Raw genomic sequence first — 14,794 nt, 5'->3', positions numbered from 1 at the left:
ATTACTTCAGCGGAAAGCTTGCAATATTTCCATCATTATTTTCACTGATTTCAGCCTGCCGCATGACTTTATGCTGCAAAGAATATTTAAAAGTTGTTGAAAATAAAGCACCGCTTGATCAAAATCTAATACACACAGTCTAATTTCTGATGTTTAGTCATATGTCTCCCGCGTAGACACGTATCACATGACGTGTTCTTCAAGAATCATTTTCATAAGGAAGAGCGTGAAAGCCATAAGTTGTCAGGGTGTCAGGTTGTAAAGAAAGAATAATGAATAATGACTGCAGGATGCTTCTCATGCTACATGTACTAATTTACGAAACATTCAACCAGTGAACAAGTCCACAAATAGTCCCTTATCGGTAATCGATGGACGTGATGATGTCCTCATGTTTCCTCATTGTTAATCCCCTATAGCCCTGTGTATAAATCGGAGACTTCTAGTCCCCAAGCACTCCGTCCACCGACTGAACCTCGAAGGAAGTCAACATGAAGCTTCTTGTGCTCTCTCTTGCCTTCGTTTCAGCTCTAAGCCATGTTAAGGGCGATAAGCCCATTTGGGCAGATGAAGCAGCCAATGGAGCACACCAAGATGCATTGAAAGTAAAATGATTCGCTCTGGTTGTGATATTTTTGCATGAAGAAACATAGGACAAGGATATATTTTTTTCAAGTCAGCGTAAAAGGCAGTGAATGTAGTTTTCATTGTAAAGACACATTAAAACTCATCACAGCACCAAAAATCAACACACCGTTTATTATGTGCTCTCAGATAGTTTTCAAACGATCATCAATAGGCTTAGTGCATGAGTTGGTTAAGGGGTAGGCAAGGCCGGTCTATTTCCGACAACTTCGACCTGAAATAAACTTTTTTCGTATGCCCACGCTTGTTCTTTCAGCGACTTGTACGCCACGTTCCATTTCCCAAGTTTTCGTCATCGTCCCAAAACGCCACACGATTCTCAGCGCAAACCGCGCCTGCAGTTTTCCAGAAGGTTCCGGACTGTAGTAGATCATTTCGATAAGATCACGCCCACTGTGCGAACGGTACAGATTGTTCTGGAACCTACTCCACCGCCAGTGATAACGCTAGAACTTTCGATGACAAGAGTATAAATGCCGACGCGCTTCGCCACTTATCAGTAGTTGTTGATCGAAGGCCGACGCTCTGTTCGCCGCTATCAGTCTGAGACTGCTATCTGTGCGAGACTGCTGCTGTAATTGGACTTTCCTTTTACCGGGCACAGGTTCGCCCAAATAAACAGTTAAATCCCAACACGAAGTCTCCTGTCTTCGGCCACGTCACGAACCCGTGACATCTGGTGGAGGTGCTGCTTCGTTCATGTACCGGACGCCCCCGTCAAGCCGTGAACCCAGCCCACGTCGCGGAGAAGATACCGACGCCAACCAGGAGCAGCGAACAAGCCGCCTACAACAAGGGCTACCACCGGAGTGCGGGCTTCTGCAAGACAAGGTGCGGAAGACCAAGGCCATGACCGCGACTGCAGCGACAATGACAACCGCAGCGTCCCAGCCCACGATGGTCATGCATCAACGCAGGGAACCACCAATTTTCCATGGGTCATCGTTTGAAGACCCGGAGTCCTGGCTAGAAACATACGACCGTGTGGCCGCCCTCAACCACTGGGACCATGACGAAAAGCTGCGTCGTGTGTTCTTCTATTTGGAATACACCGCAAGGACCTGGCTCGAAAATCGGGAGTCCACGCTCCGAACGTGGGATGTTTTCTGTGGCGCATTCCTGCAAACGTTCGCGAGCGTCACTCGCAAAGAGAGGGCCGCTGCTCTATTAGAGACCCGGGTTCAGCTACCAAATGAAAATGTCGCCATTTTCACAGAAGAAATGACCTGACTATTCCGTCACGCTGACCCAGACGTGCCTGAGGAGAAAAAAGTTCGTTTCCTCATGCGAGGGGTCAAACAGGAGCTATTTGCGGGACTGATGAGAAACCCACCAAAAACCGTCCAAGAATTTGTAGCCGAAGCGACCACCGTCTAAAAAACCCTGGACATGCACACCAGACAGTATAATAGTCGCCTGACTCCAGAATGCGCTGCTGCTCAAGCCAGTGACTCCGACAACCTGCGTGAAACGATCAGAGCGATCGTGCGGGAAGAGCTGCGCAAACTGTTGCCTTCGGCGCAACCTCAAGTGGATTCGATTGCCGACATTGTGCGAGAAGAAGTTCGGGAATCGCTTCGAATTCTCCAAACACCACTTCCCGAGCCAGAAACTATGAGCTACGCCGCTGCAGTGTGCCACAACGCTCCTCCCCGTCCACGCCGAAACGCTGCCCCGTCACACTTCCGTCGCCAGACACCACCGCCACCACCACCCCCACCGACGACCTACCGTTCGACAGCGGGCCAGCACAGTGCGCCGAAGAAAACCGACGTCTGGCGCACCCCTGACTACCGCCCATTGTGCTACCACTGCGGCGAGGCCGGGCACACTTACCGCCGTTGCCAGTACCGACAGATGGGACTGCGTGGCTTCACCGTCGATGCACCACGTCCGCAGCCAGGGGAACGGCCACGTGACATCGCCGACTACTTGACAGAAATTCAATGGAGACCACGAAGTCCTTCCCGTTCGCCGTCGCCCAGCCGCCGCATGTCACCGCACCCCCGGCAGTACTCCGGCCCAACGCGAGGCCGGTCTCCTAGCCCGTATCCGGGAAACTAAGGGCAGCAACCGGTGGAAGTGCGGTTGCTGTGCGACGAACTACCGAAGATCCTCCGACGACGATGACGCCGCGACGGAGCTTTCCGAACACAACGCCAACCAGGCAAAGCCCTGACGGCGAAAGCTCACTTACCGAAGGTGGCCTGACGACACAACATGGAAGCAGCGGAATAAGCCGACGCCGCCGTGACCCGACGCCACGCCTTAACTGTAATGCGAGACGGTGAACTAGCGACCTCGACGTTCTTATCGACGGCCACAGTGTGACTGCTCTCGTCGATACTGGAGCTGACTATTCTGTCATCAGTGGGTCGTTCGCCGCGAAGTTAAAGAAAGTTAGGACAGCTTGGAAAGGCCCTGAAATCCGCACAGCTGGAGGTCATCTCGTAACGCCTGCAGGAATCTGCACAGCGAGAGTCACCATTAACGGCCGTATTTATCCTAAAGACTTCGTAGTCCTACAGCGTTGCTCGAGAGATGTCATCCTTGGCATGGACTTCTTATGCCTCCATGGTGCTGTCATCAACCTAAAAACAAAGTCGATAACGTTATCCACAGAAGAAGCCCTACCGCCGCGCACGCCGTCAAGACACCATGCCTTGAATGTGCTGGAAGAACAAGTCACCCTTCCGCCTCGCTCAAGCGTCATTATTTCAGTCGGCGCTCCTAAATCACCTGACTTGGAAGGCGTCGTTGAAGGCAGTCAGCATCTGTTGGTCACCCGAAATATTTGCGTCGCAAGAGGAATTGAAGAGCTGCGGGGAGGCAAAGCAACGGTTATGCTCGCGAATTTCAGCAATGAGTACAAACATGTGAACAAAGGAACAACGGTCGCATACATCGAAGAAATTGTCGAAGCCACCAGTGCTTTCGCCCTCGCCGATTCTGCGGAACTTGCTCAGAGGAACCAAGCCCCTCCCATAGCTTTCGACGTCAATCCCAGACTTCCGAATGATAAGCAAGCTCAGCTCAAGGCCCTGCTACTGCAATACGAAGATTACTTTTCGTCGTCATCAAAAATTCGGCAGACCCCAATCACGAAACATCGCATCATAACCGAAGAAAATGCCAGACCACTCCGTCAGAGTCCGTACAGAGTTTCGACGCGAGAACGTGAGGCCATAAAGAGACAAGTTGATGAAATGCTGCGGGATGACATTATCTAGCCATCCAAGAGCCCATGGGCGTCCCCCGTGGTGTTAGTGAAGAAAAAGGATGGGACCCTACGTTTCTGCGTCGATTATCGCCACCTGAACAAAATCACAAGAAAGGACGTGTATCCTCTCCCACGAATAGACGACGCACTTGATCGGCTCCATAACGCCAAGTACTTTTCGTCAATGGACCTCAAGACTGGCTATTGACAAATCGAAGTCGACGAAAGAGACCGAGAGAAGACGGCGTTTATAACACCGGACGGCCTCTTCGAGTTTAAGGTGATGCCCTTCGGCCTTTGCTCAGCGCCTGCAACTTTTCAACGCGTTATGGATACAGTACTGACAGGATTGAAGTGGCAGATTTGCCTTGTGTACTTGGACGACGTCGTCGTGTTTTCCTCGAGTTTCGACGAGCATCTTCGGCGCCTTGAAGCTGTACTTCAAGCCATCAAGACGTCCGGACTGACACTGAAGCCAGAAAAGTGCAGATTTGCGTATGAGGAGCTCTTCTTTCTGGGGCACGTTATCAGCAAGTCTGGAGTTCGTCCCGATCCGCGGAAAACAGCAGCCATCGCCAACTTCCCGTCGCCCACTGACAAGAAGGCCGTGCGCCGATTTCTGGGCCTGTGCGCCTATTATAGGCGGTTCGTGAAAAACTTCGCCCGCATCGCCGATCCTCTCACTATCCTTACCAAGGCCAACGTGGAATTCAAGTGGGAAACGCCACAGGAACACGCTTTCCAGGAGCTTAAACATCGCCTCCAGACGCCTCCGTTACTTGCCCATTTCGACGAATTCGCCGAGACAGAAATACATACTGACGCAAGCAGCGTAGGTCTTGGCGCCGTTCTTGTGCAGAGGGCCGACGGACTTGAAAGGGTTATTGGTTACGCCAGCCGATCGCTATCCAAAGCAGAAGCAAATTATTCTACAACAGAAAAGGAGTGCCTCGCCATCATCTGGGCTACGTCGAAATTTCGCCCCTACCTCTACGGCAGGCCCTTTAAAGTTGTGAGCGACCACCACGCCTTGTGTTGGCTAGCCACCTTGAAGGACCCTTCAGGTCGCCTCGCACGATGGAGCCTGAGACTTCAAGAATATGACATTACTGTCATTTACAACTCCAGCAAAAAACACTCCGACGCCGACTGTCTCTCTCGTGCGCCCGTCGACCAACCGCTACCTGACGACCCGGATGACGACTACTTCTTGGGAACGATAACTACAGACGACTTCGCTGAACGACAGCGGGCCGACCCGGAACTTAAGGCCCTAATAGAATACCTCGAAGGCAGGACCGCCGAAGTCCCGAAGGACTTGCGTCGTTCTTCCTACGAAACGGTCTTCTACAAAAGAAAAACTTTTCACCACTTCGAGCTAAGTACCTCTTTGTGGTGCCTTCAGCTCTGCGACCAGAACTCCTGCAGGCCCTACACGACGATCCCACGGCAGGGCACCTCGGTGTTTCTCGCACCCTCGCGAGGATACAAGAAAGGTACTACTGGCCACGTCTTACCACCGACGTCACCCGTTACGTGAGGACATGCCGGGACTGTCAGCGACACAAGACACCGCCGACAAGGCCAGCGCGACTTCTGCAGCCAATTGATTCACCTTGTCGTCCTTTCCAGCAGATTGGTATGGACCTACCAGGGCCGTTCCCGACGTCGGCTTTCGGAAAGAAGTGGATCGTGGTAGCTACCGACTACCTGACCCGCTACGCCGAAACAAAAGCCCTGCCAAAAGGCAGTGCATCCGAGGTAGCTAAGTTCTTCGTCGAAAATATCGTCCTACGTCACGGCGCTCCGGAGGTCCTTATCACCGACAGAGGAACGGCATTCACTGCCGACTTAACTCAAGCGATCTTGGCATACAGCCAAACAAACCACCGCCGGACGACAGCGTACCACCCAAGACCAACGGCCTCACCGAGCGGCTTAACAAGACGATCACCGACATGCTGTCAATGTACGTCGATGTCGAACACAAGACATGGGACGCCATTCTTCCGTATGTGACCTTCGTATACAACACGGCGGTGCAGGAGACGACGCAGATATCTCCATACAAATTGGTCTACGGAAGAGCCCGGCAACGATGCTCGATGCCATGTTACCCAACGTCACCGACGAAGAAAGCCTCGATGTGAGCGAGTGCCTTCAACGTGCCGAAGAAGCCCGACAACTTGCGCGTCTCCGTATCAAGAATCAACAGATGATAGACAGCCACCGTTACAACCTTCGACGACGCTCCATGGAATACCAGCCCGGTGAACGTGTTTGGGTGTGGACGCCGATACGCCGACGTGGACTAAGTGAAAAGCTTCTGCGACGCTACTTCAGACCGTACAGGGTGGTTCGACGTCTCGGCCCACTTGATTACGAGGTTGTCTCCGACGGCACCACGAACTCTCAACGACGCCGATCGCGACCTGAAGTCGTGCATGTCGCGCGCCTCAAGCGAATTCATGCGCGTTAACAAACTGAAACAGTGTTTTTTGTATTACTGTTTCATCGTAATTTATTCATTGTACTTTCTTGCATTATTATTGTACCTTCAACTTCAGTTGAAGCATCGGGACGATTCCTTTTTTTCAGAGGGGGGCAACGCCACGTTCCATTTCCCAAGTTTTCGTTATCGTCCCAAAACACCACACGTTTCTCAGCGCAAACCGCGCCTGCAGTTTTCCAGAAGGTTCCGGACTGTAGTAGATCATTTCGATAAGATCACGCCCACTGTGCGAACGGTACAGATTGTTCTGGAACCTACGCCACCGCCAGCGATAACGCTAGAACATTCGATGGCAAGAGTATAAATGCCGACGCGCTTCGCCACTTGTCAGTAGTTGTTGATCGAAGGCCGACGCTCTGTTCGCCGCTATCAGTCCGAGACTGCTATCTGTGCGAGACTGCTGCTGTAATTGGACTTTACTTTTACCGGGCACAGGTTCGCCCAAATAAACAGTTAAATCCCGACACGAAGTCTCCTGTCTTCGGCCACGTCACGACCCCGTGACAGTAACGACACATTATAACTCATCACAGCACCAAAAATCAACACACCATTTATTATGTGCTCTCAGATAGTTTTCAAACGATCATCAGTAGGCTTAGTACATGAGTTGGTTAAGGGGTAGGCAAGGCCGGTCTATTTCCGACAACTTCCACCTGAAATAAACTTTTTTCGTATGCCCACGCTTGTTCTTTCAGCGACTTGTACTTTGTGATTTGAGTTTAGTGTAGATTGTTTACATGTGTACTAAATGCAGAGAAATGTAGTTTATGCACTGATAGCGTAATATTATGCTTGTTTTTTTTCTTCTTTTTATTGGCATTACATCCGGTGAAAAGCCATAATAAAGCATCCTGTTATATCTATAACGATCACTTTTTCTATAAGCATACTTTTTATTTTAATTTTTAGGTTTCATATGTAGTATACTAAAACAAAGGTATAATGATGCCTTACGAACACATCTGATTGGCCGCATGGATGTTAAATTGTAATCTGCGCTTCTGTAGAAAAGTACGTGGACCATTAGCGTCAGTCGGCCTTCGCCTGAAGTGTCATCGTTTGGCAAGGCGTCTGCTGCCAAAATTGTTTTTCTGAACAATTGCGCCTGAGTAGCGCTTACTAGTCCATTTCAGGAAATTCATGCTCGAAGCAGCTGACGAATTATGACAGGAGGCGTAAACAGTTACGTCGTGTTGTGCTTCCGGGAGCAGAACTTCTTCACACGAGTGCTGCGGCTTCCTCGCTTTCGTTTGCACCAAATAAAAATTCACTAGGGCAGTCATGGTTTAAAACGTATTAGTGTATATAGATTATGATAGAAGTCATTATGTATATACAGAAAGTGAGCAGCATCACTCAAAACGACAATAAATGCATAAGTGATATATTCGTACGAGGTTTTCTAGATATTCATGCAAAGTACACTTGAAACGTGGTGAGTGGGTTGTTATCAAGTACATCCGTCACAAAACTTGCTTATATATATAATGCAGACCAGATCGCTCAAACGAAACTAACTTATATAAGAAACAAATATTTGCCCACGGTTGACTGAATTTTCTTGAAAATCACGCTTGATTGATTTGTGGGGTTTAACGTCCCAAAACCACCATTTGATTATGAGAGACGCCGTAGTGGAGGGCTCCGGAAATTTTGACCACCTGGGGTTCTTTAACGTGCACCCAAATCTGAACACACGGGCCTACAACATTTCCGCCTCCATCGGAAATGCAGCCGCCGCAGCGGAGATTTGAACCCGCGACTTGCGGGTCAGCAGCCGAGTACCTTAGCCACTAGACCACCGCGGCGGGGCTTGAAAATCACGCTTGACGATGCAATAAGCCCGTCTCTAACGATTTACGTGCCTCTTTTAACTTCTTTTTTAGGATAATTCATACCAGAATATTCATATTTTTTCTATGCTGAATTGATCACTTTTGTGCCATGATGTAGCACTAGCAAGCAGGAGTACTGCAGAATATCGCAAAAATGGGCTGAATCTCCCATAAATAAAAAGTACCTGAAATGGTATACGCTAATGACGTTAGCTCTAGCGTGAAGTTCTGAGGCTGAGATGGTCTAAATGACGTGTTGTGTCTAATGGCTGCATAGAGGTGGCGTCACAGTTTTTTGTCGTCGATGCATGTAAACTCAAAGCAATATTTAAATGATGAGAAATCACTGAAACATGACATACGTAAACAAATGCTTCCGTCTTTCGTTTAAGTATTATACACTCATGATATTCGTAAAACCACGTGCAAGAAAACTTCAAAAAGTTGTTCCCTTGCATTTGTCAAAGGAGCATGTTAAATCATGTCATCTTCTTCTCCGTCTTTTCCATCGTTGCACTAGCTTCAGACGCCCAAAGATACTTTTTACAACTTCCGATAACCTATTCTTTAAAATAGAATATATGCGATCATTTATTCATGTGAAACCACAGCATGTATTAACAAAAGGAAGTCATCTGAGGACCACTGTTTTATGCCAATTTCGCGCTCGACTCTTATCCCGCCACCGTCGAGGCGGTGGCCAACACTCGTACTGAATGAATCATTTACGCATTTGGCCATTTAAATTTTACTGTAAATTCGCAAATCCTTTTTTCATCTTGCGACCCCAATGGAGGGGAGTTAGGCAATCCCTGCAAAACTGAACCTCGTATCTACGCTTCTCGTATCTACGATCACCTTGAATCAAACAACTTCTTCTTCTCGATTCAGCATGGCTTCAGAAAAGGCTACTCATCTGACACCCAGTTATTCGAATTCACGACTGACCTTCACTTTAATATGAGCGCTAACAAACAAACCGAATGCCTCTTTCTTGATTCCGCCAAGGCATTTGATACTGGCCCTCATTTTCGTTTAATATCTAAAATGGCAGCACTATGTGTTTATTCATTAATCCTGTCTTGACTACGAAGCTTCTTCTCTTCGCTTGAGGAACTTACGGTGATCAACGACATTTCATATAACCTTGGCGACGTCACAACCGATGTTCCCCATGGCAGTGTCATAGGTCCGTTACTTTTTGTAATATACATTATTGATTTGCCCGATAACCTTTCATTCACAGTTAGGTTGTTCGCCGATGATTGCGCCATATACCACAACAATAAATGTTTTATTTATTTTATTTATTTATTTTATTTTATTTATACATACTGCAGCCCCTATTAGGGTTATTGCAGGAGTGGACATACAAATGATCAGGTGATAACAAGCAGAAACAAAAACATGAGCATATGGCACAAATTTGTGGTTCATAGTACTACACAAGATACAGAATGAACAGAGCAAGAGCACAGAAAGCAAAAGAACATGGAAATATCTACTTAACACGCATGTGATATTGCACTCAGAAACTGGTCCAAAGGGAGCCCGCGGGTGTCGCCGGGTAGCAAGTTCCAGAGCTCAATAGTGAAGGGAAAAAAACTATACTTAAACAAATCAGTTTTGGGGTGAAGTGGCGTAATATTTAGCGCATGTTGACTCCTGGTGTGAACAGAGGGTGGTGTGGCAAACTGCAGATACCTGTGGAGCGAGGGCAAGCGCGGCGAATTAATCAAGGTGTACAGGAGCTTTAAGCATTCTGAATGGCGCCTGGCAGATAAAGGAGTTAAACCCAAAGGTGCTAAGTTGGACGTAGGCGAAAAATCCCGGTCATATCTTCGGCAGATAAAACGGACGGCTTTTTTTTGTATGGATTCTAGTTTTGCAATGTCGGACGCTTTGTGTGGATTCCACACGACACAACCGTATTCGAGTAATGGCCGTACTAACGTTTTAAATGTTAATAGCTTGGTTTCTTTTGGTGCTACACGGAGATTGCGCTGTAAGTAACCTAATCTCTTTAGGGCTTTATTATACGTAATATCAATGTGTTTGGACCAGGACATGTTGTGAGTGAAATGAAGGCCGAGGTGCTTATATTCCATTTTTCTTGTTAAATGATAACCATCGAATGAGTAGGGAAATAGATGAGCGGATGACCGAGTAGAAAATGTCATGCACACAGTTTTTTGGAAATTTACATTCATTTGCCAGGTTTGGCACCAAGTGCGAAAATTGGAAAATGAGTTGTTCAGTTTCTTGTGATCCTCAGCAGAAGTAATTTTTTGATAAATCACGCAGTCGTCGGCGTATAGCCTAATCTGAGACGTTATGTTACCAGATATGTCATTAATAAATAATAAGAAAAGAAGGGGTCCAAGTACTGAGCCCTGCGGAACACCTGAAGTTACATCAGCGGTACTGGATGCCGTTGAGTTAAAAAATACATACTGCGAGCGGTGCGAGAAAAAACTAGATATCCAACCTACGAGCAGCGGGTTTTTTAATATGAAATTAAGTTTAAGTAAAAGTTCGGAATGGAGAACTGTATCGAAAGCTTTCGATAAGTCAATAAAAATAGCATCTACCTGATAACCCGAGTCAATGGCTTCAATAACATCATGACTAAATTCGGTAAGTTGAGTGATTGTACTGAAACCGCGTATAAAGCCGTGTTGAAACTGGTTTAGAATATTATTAGTTTCCAGGAATTCTACTATGTGTTTGTATTTGACGTGCTCCAATATTTTGCATGAGTGAGATGTCAAGGAAATAGGCCTGTAATTAGCCGGCGAGGATTTGCATCCAGCTTTAAAAAACGGGAGCACTTTAGCAAGCTTCCATGATAATGGAACTGTTGCTGTTGCTAGGGATTTTTTGTATATTATTACAAGGTAGCGGCTTGTACATGAAGCATATCATACTAAAAAGTTGTTGGGAATAATATCTGGACCAGGGCTTTTTTTAGTGTCTAAGTATCAAATTTAGAATGCCTTCTTCAGATAAACATACGTCACCAATTGAGGGTGCAGGGTTGGCCAGTGAAAAGGTAGGTGTTCGAAAATTATCAATGGTGAAAGCAGATTTAAAATAAGAATTAAATGCATTGGCTATTGTGACGGGATCGCTTGTGGAGGCTCCATCAATGTCCATTATGTTTGGTTCCGTTCAACTTGGCAAGATGGAGCTCCAAAATTTTCTTGGATTTGTTACCATCAGGTTTTTCACTGTCACTTGGTAATAGAAATCTTTGGCGGCTTTAGTTTTGACTCTTAATTCCTCCTTAAGTTTATTGAACTCATTTAGTGACGGGGAGGTCTGACGTCTAATCGAACAATGTAACCTTTTTACGCGACGTGTCAGTTGTAACAACTCCCTCGTCATCCAAGACAACCGAACATTTTTTTCTTAGTTTTTATTGGAATAAAGTGGGTGATACAAGAATGCACAAGACTTTCAAAGAAAGAAACCAAATCGTTGACGTCGCTAGATTCACTAAGCCGTTCAAAATTTTCAAATGAATCCTCTAGAACGGTTAGGATACTGACGTAATCTGCACGGTTAAAGTCATGGTGAGTTGAATACACAATATTCGATGTGGGTACACGACATGAGAGTGAGACAAAAACGGCTTTATGATCGGAAATTCCTTCAGTGACAAGGCAGTTAAACGTGCTTTCTAAGAGAGTAGGGCTAACAAAGACTAAATCGAGAACTTATTGATCATTGTGCTCTCTAAATGACCTTGACCTAACCTTCCGGTGGTGCGAAACTTGGCAGGCGTCTCTTAACGCATCTGAATGCAAGGTATTCTCGTTCAACCTAAACATACCAATTCAGTATTTCACTACAAAAATAATAACACCGTTGTTACGGCTACACCATGTGACATATATTTAGGCGTTCACCTTACATAGGATCTATGCTGGACTAAGCATATAGCAGCTGTCTCAACGAAAGCCTCTATATCTCTCAGATATCTCCGCAAAATCTTGCGCAATGCTTCTTCTAACGTACGCGAAATATCATATATTACTTATGTTCACCCACAGCTAGTGTATGCATCATCCACATGGTCACCTTAACAAGATTACCTGGTACATATGTCCGAAGCCGTCCAGAATAGGGCAGCGAGATTCATCTCTGGAAACTACGACTATCATTCAAGCTAATTAAACAATAATAAAACAAGATCTTGCATTTCAGTCACTGGATATACGCCGAAACATTGATCCTTTATGCCTGTTTCATATGTACATTTATAGTAACAAAATTCACTGTATGCCACTTTATGCTCCTGCGTGCATTTCCCGGCGAATTCACAATGCACGCAGTTCCATGCGCGGTCATGGTCACTCGCAGGCATTTAACTTATCATCACTGCCTCGAGCCATTACATATGGGAACGATCTTCCGGATCATGTTGTATCCATTTCTAGCCGTGAAACGTTTCGTCATAACCCGATTTTGTTGCACTCTACTATTGTATACCGCTTTTTCACCTTGATTTTTGTGATCTTTATCCCTAGAGTGATCTTGTAAGGTACTTTGAATAAATAAATAAATTAATTTAAAGGCTGCATAACTAACTATTAAGTAACATACTAGGAATTATAATTGCTTAGTCTGAGCTCCAGAATAATTACTTACATTTGATTACAGCATCTCAAAAAAGGGGTTCGGATGCTTACGACATGGTAAAAGTGACCTATAAGAATGACCCAGTGTGGGGAAATAACTTCAGATGTCTGTATGCTGTATTTCACTTCAATGAGGATAAGAAGAGCGTTTACGCAATGTTTATGGTTAATATTGATGCTGATGAAATTTAGTAAGTACATTTTTCTTTCCTGTTTGTCATGCAAAAAAAGTCAACACAATATTGCCACGTGGTCGTGACGTGGACGAATCTAGCAGCCTCGAAATTCTGACGAAACTGTTTATGCGGCCATATTTGTTGCCAGTAATAGGGGAAGTTAAATGACAGCAGCACACTGGCACTAATAGTGGCTAACAGACCGTTAGCCATCGATAAACTGACAAGGGGCGAAACGCGCTGCTGTTTTTACATGTGCCGTTGAAAATTTCAGCCATATCACTGGCCTTCGCATAAGTGCTAAAATGATCTCGAGTGTTCGGGCTTATGCGGAATCTTGACAGATTAATATACAATGATCGCAAACCTTCTTAGAGATTTGAGCGCAGTATACGCAGAGCATTGGTAAGGCATCGCGGGGGAAAGTCTAAAAAACGAGATTTTTAAAAAGGAATATGCACGGCATTATATAAGTTATGTGGAGATTAAAGACCCAAAACCTTCATATGTATAGAACAGACGTCGTATTGGAGAGCTCCGGAAACTTCGACCGCGTGGGGTTGTTTTTTTACAAGCACCCAAATCTGAGCACGTGCGCCTACAGCATCTTCGCCTTCCTTCAACATGCAGCCGACGCAGCCAGATTTGAACCCGCGACCTGTGGGTCAGCAGACAAGTACTTTGACAACTAGACCACTGTGCTGGGGCTGGCAACACAGCCATTGAAGTCTTCGAAAACTTCAATTTTTTCACCTTACAGGGCCAACGCCTTTGCATCGGAAGACAGTTTTAGGATTCGCAATGATGATACGTTGGCCAGCGTCTATGGTATCATTTTTTGCCACTTAGACAGGAGATCAATACAAACTTTATTTGAAAATTTCACTGAAAATCTTGAAAACACCCTTCGCCTAACGCGAACGTTGTTGGTTCGATCCTTTGCCCACGTAGTCTCGTATACACACATTTTTCCCGACTGCCCTTGAGTGTGGTCGATTGTTGAATTGCAGCACCTAATTTGAATGTGTCCCTGTTTACGTAACAAAAGGAGACACCACGTCCTCTAGGTAATATTTTACAAATTGATCTGCAGCAGTGCATTGATAAATCAAAGAAGGGCCCCTAGGAAGCCTATGATGCTAAAGGACCCACTGGCTCACACTCCTGTCACAGGAAGAAACTCATAGGGCTACTTGGAGCCTCCTCTAGGGTTATATCTTTTTGATTGACTTACATTCTAGTGTGAACAATTAGCCACTCTGAAAAGACAACACTTTCTAATACCCAACCAGCAACATATATTATTACAACCTGCAATGTTCGTTGGTAAGGAGCCACTTTTCATTCATAAATCGTTGTTAGCTTCCCCAACACACGTCCGTTTCTACCATGTAATATGCCCAGGAATTGCGTAGCGGAACCTCTCAAGAGAGGTTGCTGCTGTGGTGTCTACATTCAAAAGCACTTGCCTCGCGGCCCTTGGACACAAAAGTGCTGATGAGGCATTTGTGCTAGTGACAAATACTTTTAAACATGCTTTTATATTCAAAACCTTTTGTCCCCTTTTTGTTCTATATATATATCACGCCACTCTCATAATTTTATTATATGTTTTTGCCCGCTTTAGCAAAAGGAATTTTAAGGCCCCCTACACAGCCACGCAGCATAAGATTGTCAATATTCTGGTCACTGAATTGGCACCCTTTAGCCATCAATCGGCCTCTGTGCCGTCAGGCCCTACACATCATCGATTGACTTTC

The 14,794-nt window shown here is 46.0% G+C and overlaps 1 protein-coding gene across 1 annotated transcript in view; it reads left to right on the top strand.

Moving 5' to 3' along the window:
- Positions 1 to 491: 491 nt before the first annotated feature.
- Positions 492 to 14,794, top strand: part of LOC119165462 (female-specific histamine-binding protein 1-like) — a 32,369-nt gene continuing 18,066 nt past the window's right edge. The window contains exons 1-2 of the mRNA XM_075872074.1: positions 492 to 605; positions 12,856 to 13,049. Coding sequence (XP_075728189.1) covers positions 492 to 605; positions 12,856 to 13,049 — 308 coding nt within the window. The remainder of the gene's footprint in view (positions 606 to 12,855; positions 13,050 to 14,794) is intronic.

Source organism: Rhipicephalus microplus, chromosome 8 (assembly GCF_043290135.1).
Source record: "Rhipicephalus microplus isolate Deutch F79 chromosome 8, USDA_Rmic, whole genome shotgun sequence".
Lineage (NCBI taxonomy): Eukaryota > Metazoa > Arthropoda > Arachnida > Ixodida > Ixodidae > Rhipicephalus > Rhipicephalus microplus.
The sequence above is the reverse complement of the archived record's forward strand: the minus strand, read 5'-3'. Positions and strand labels throughout refer to the sequence as shown.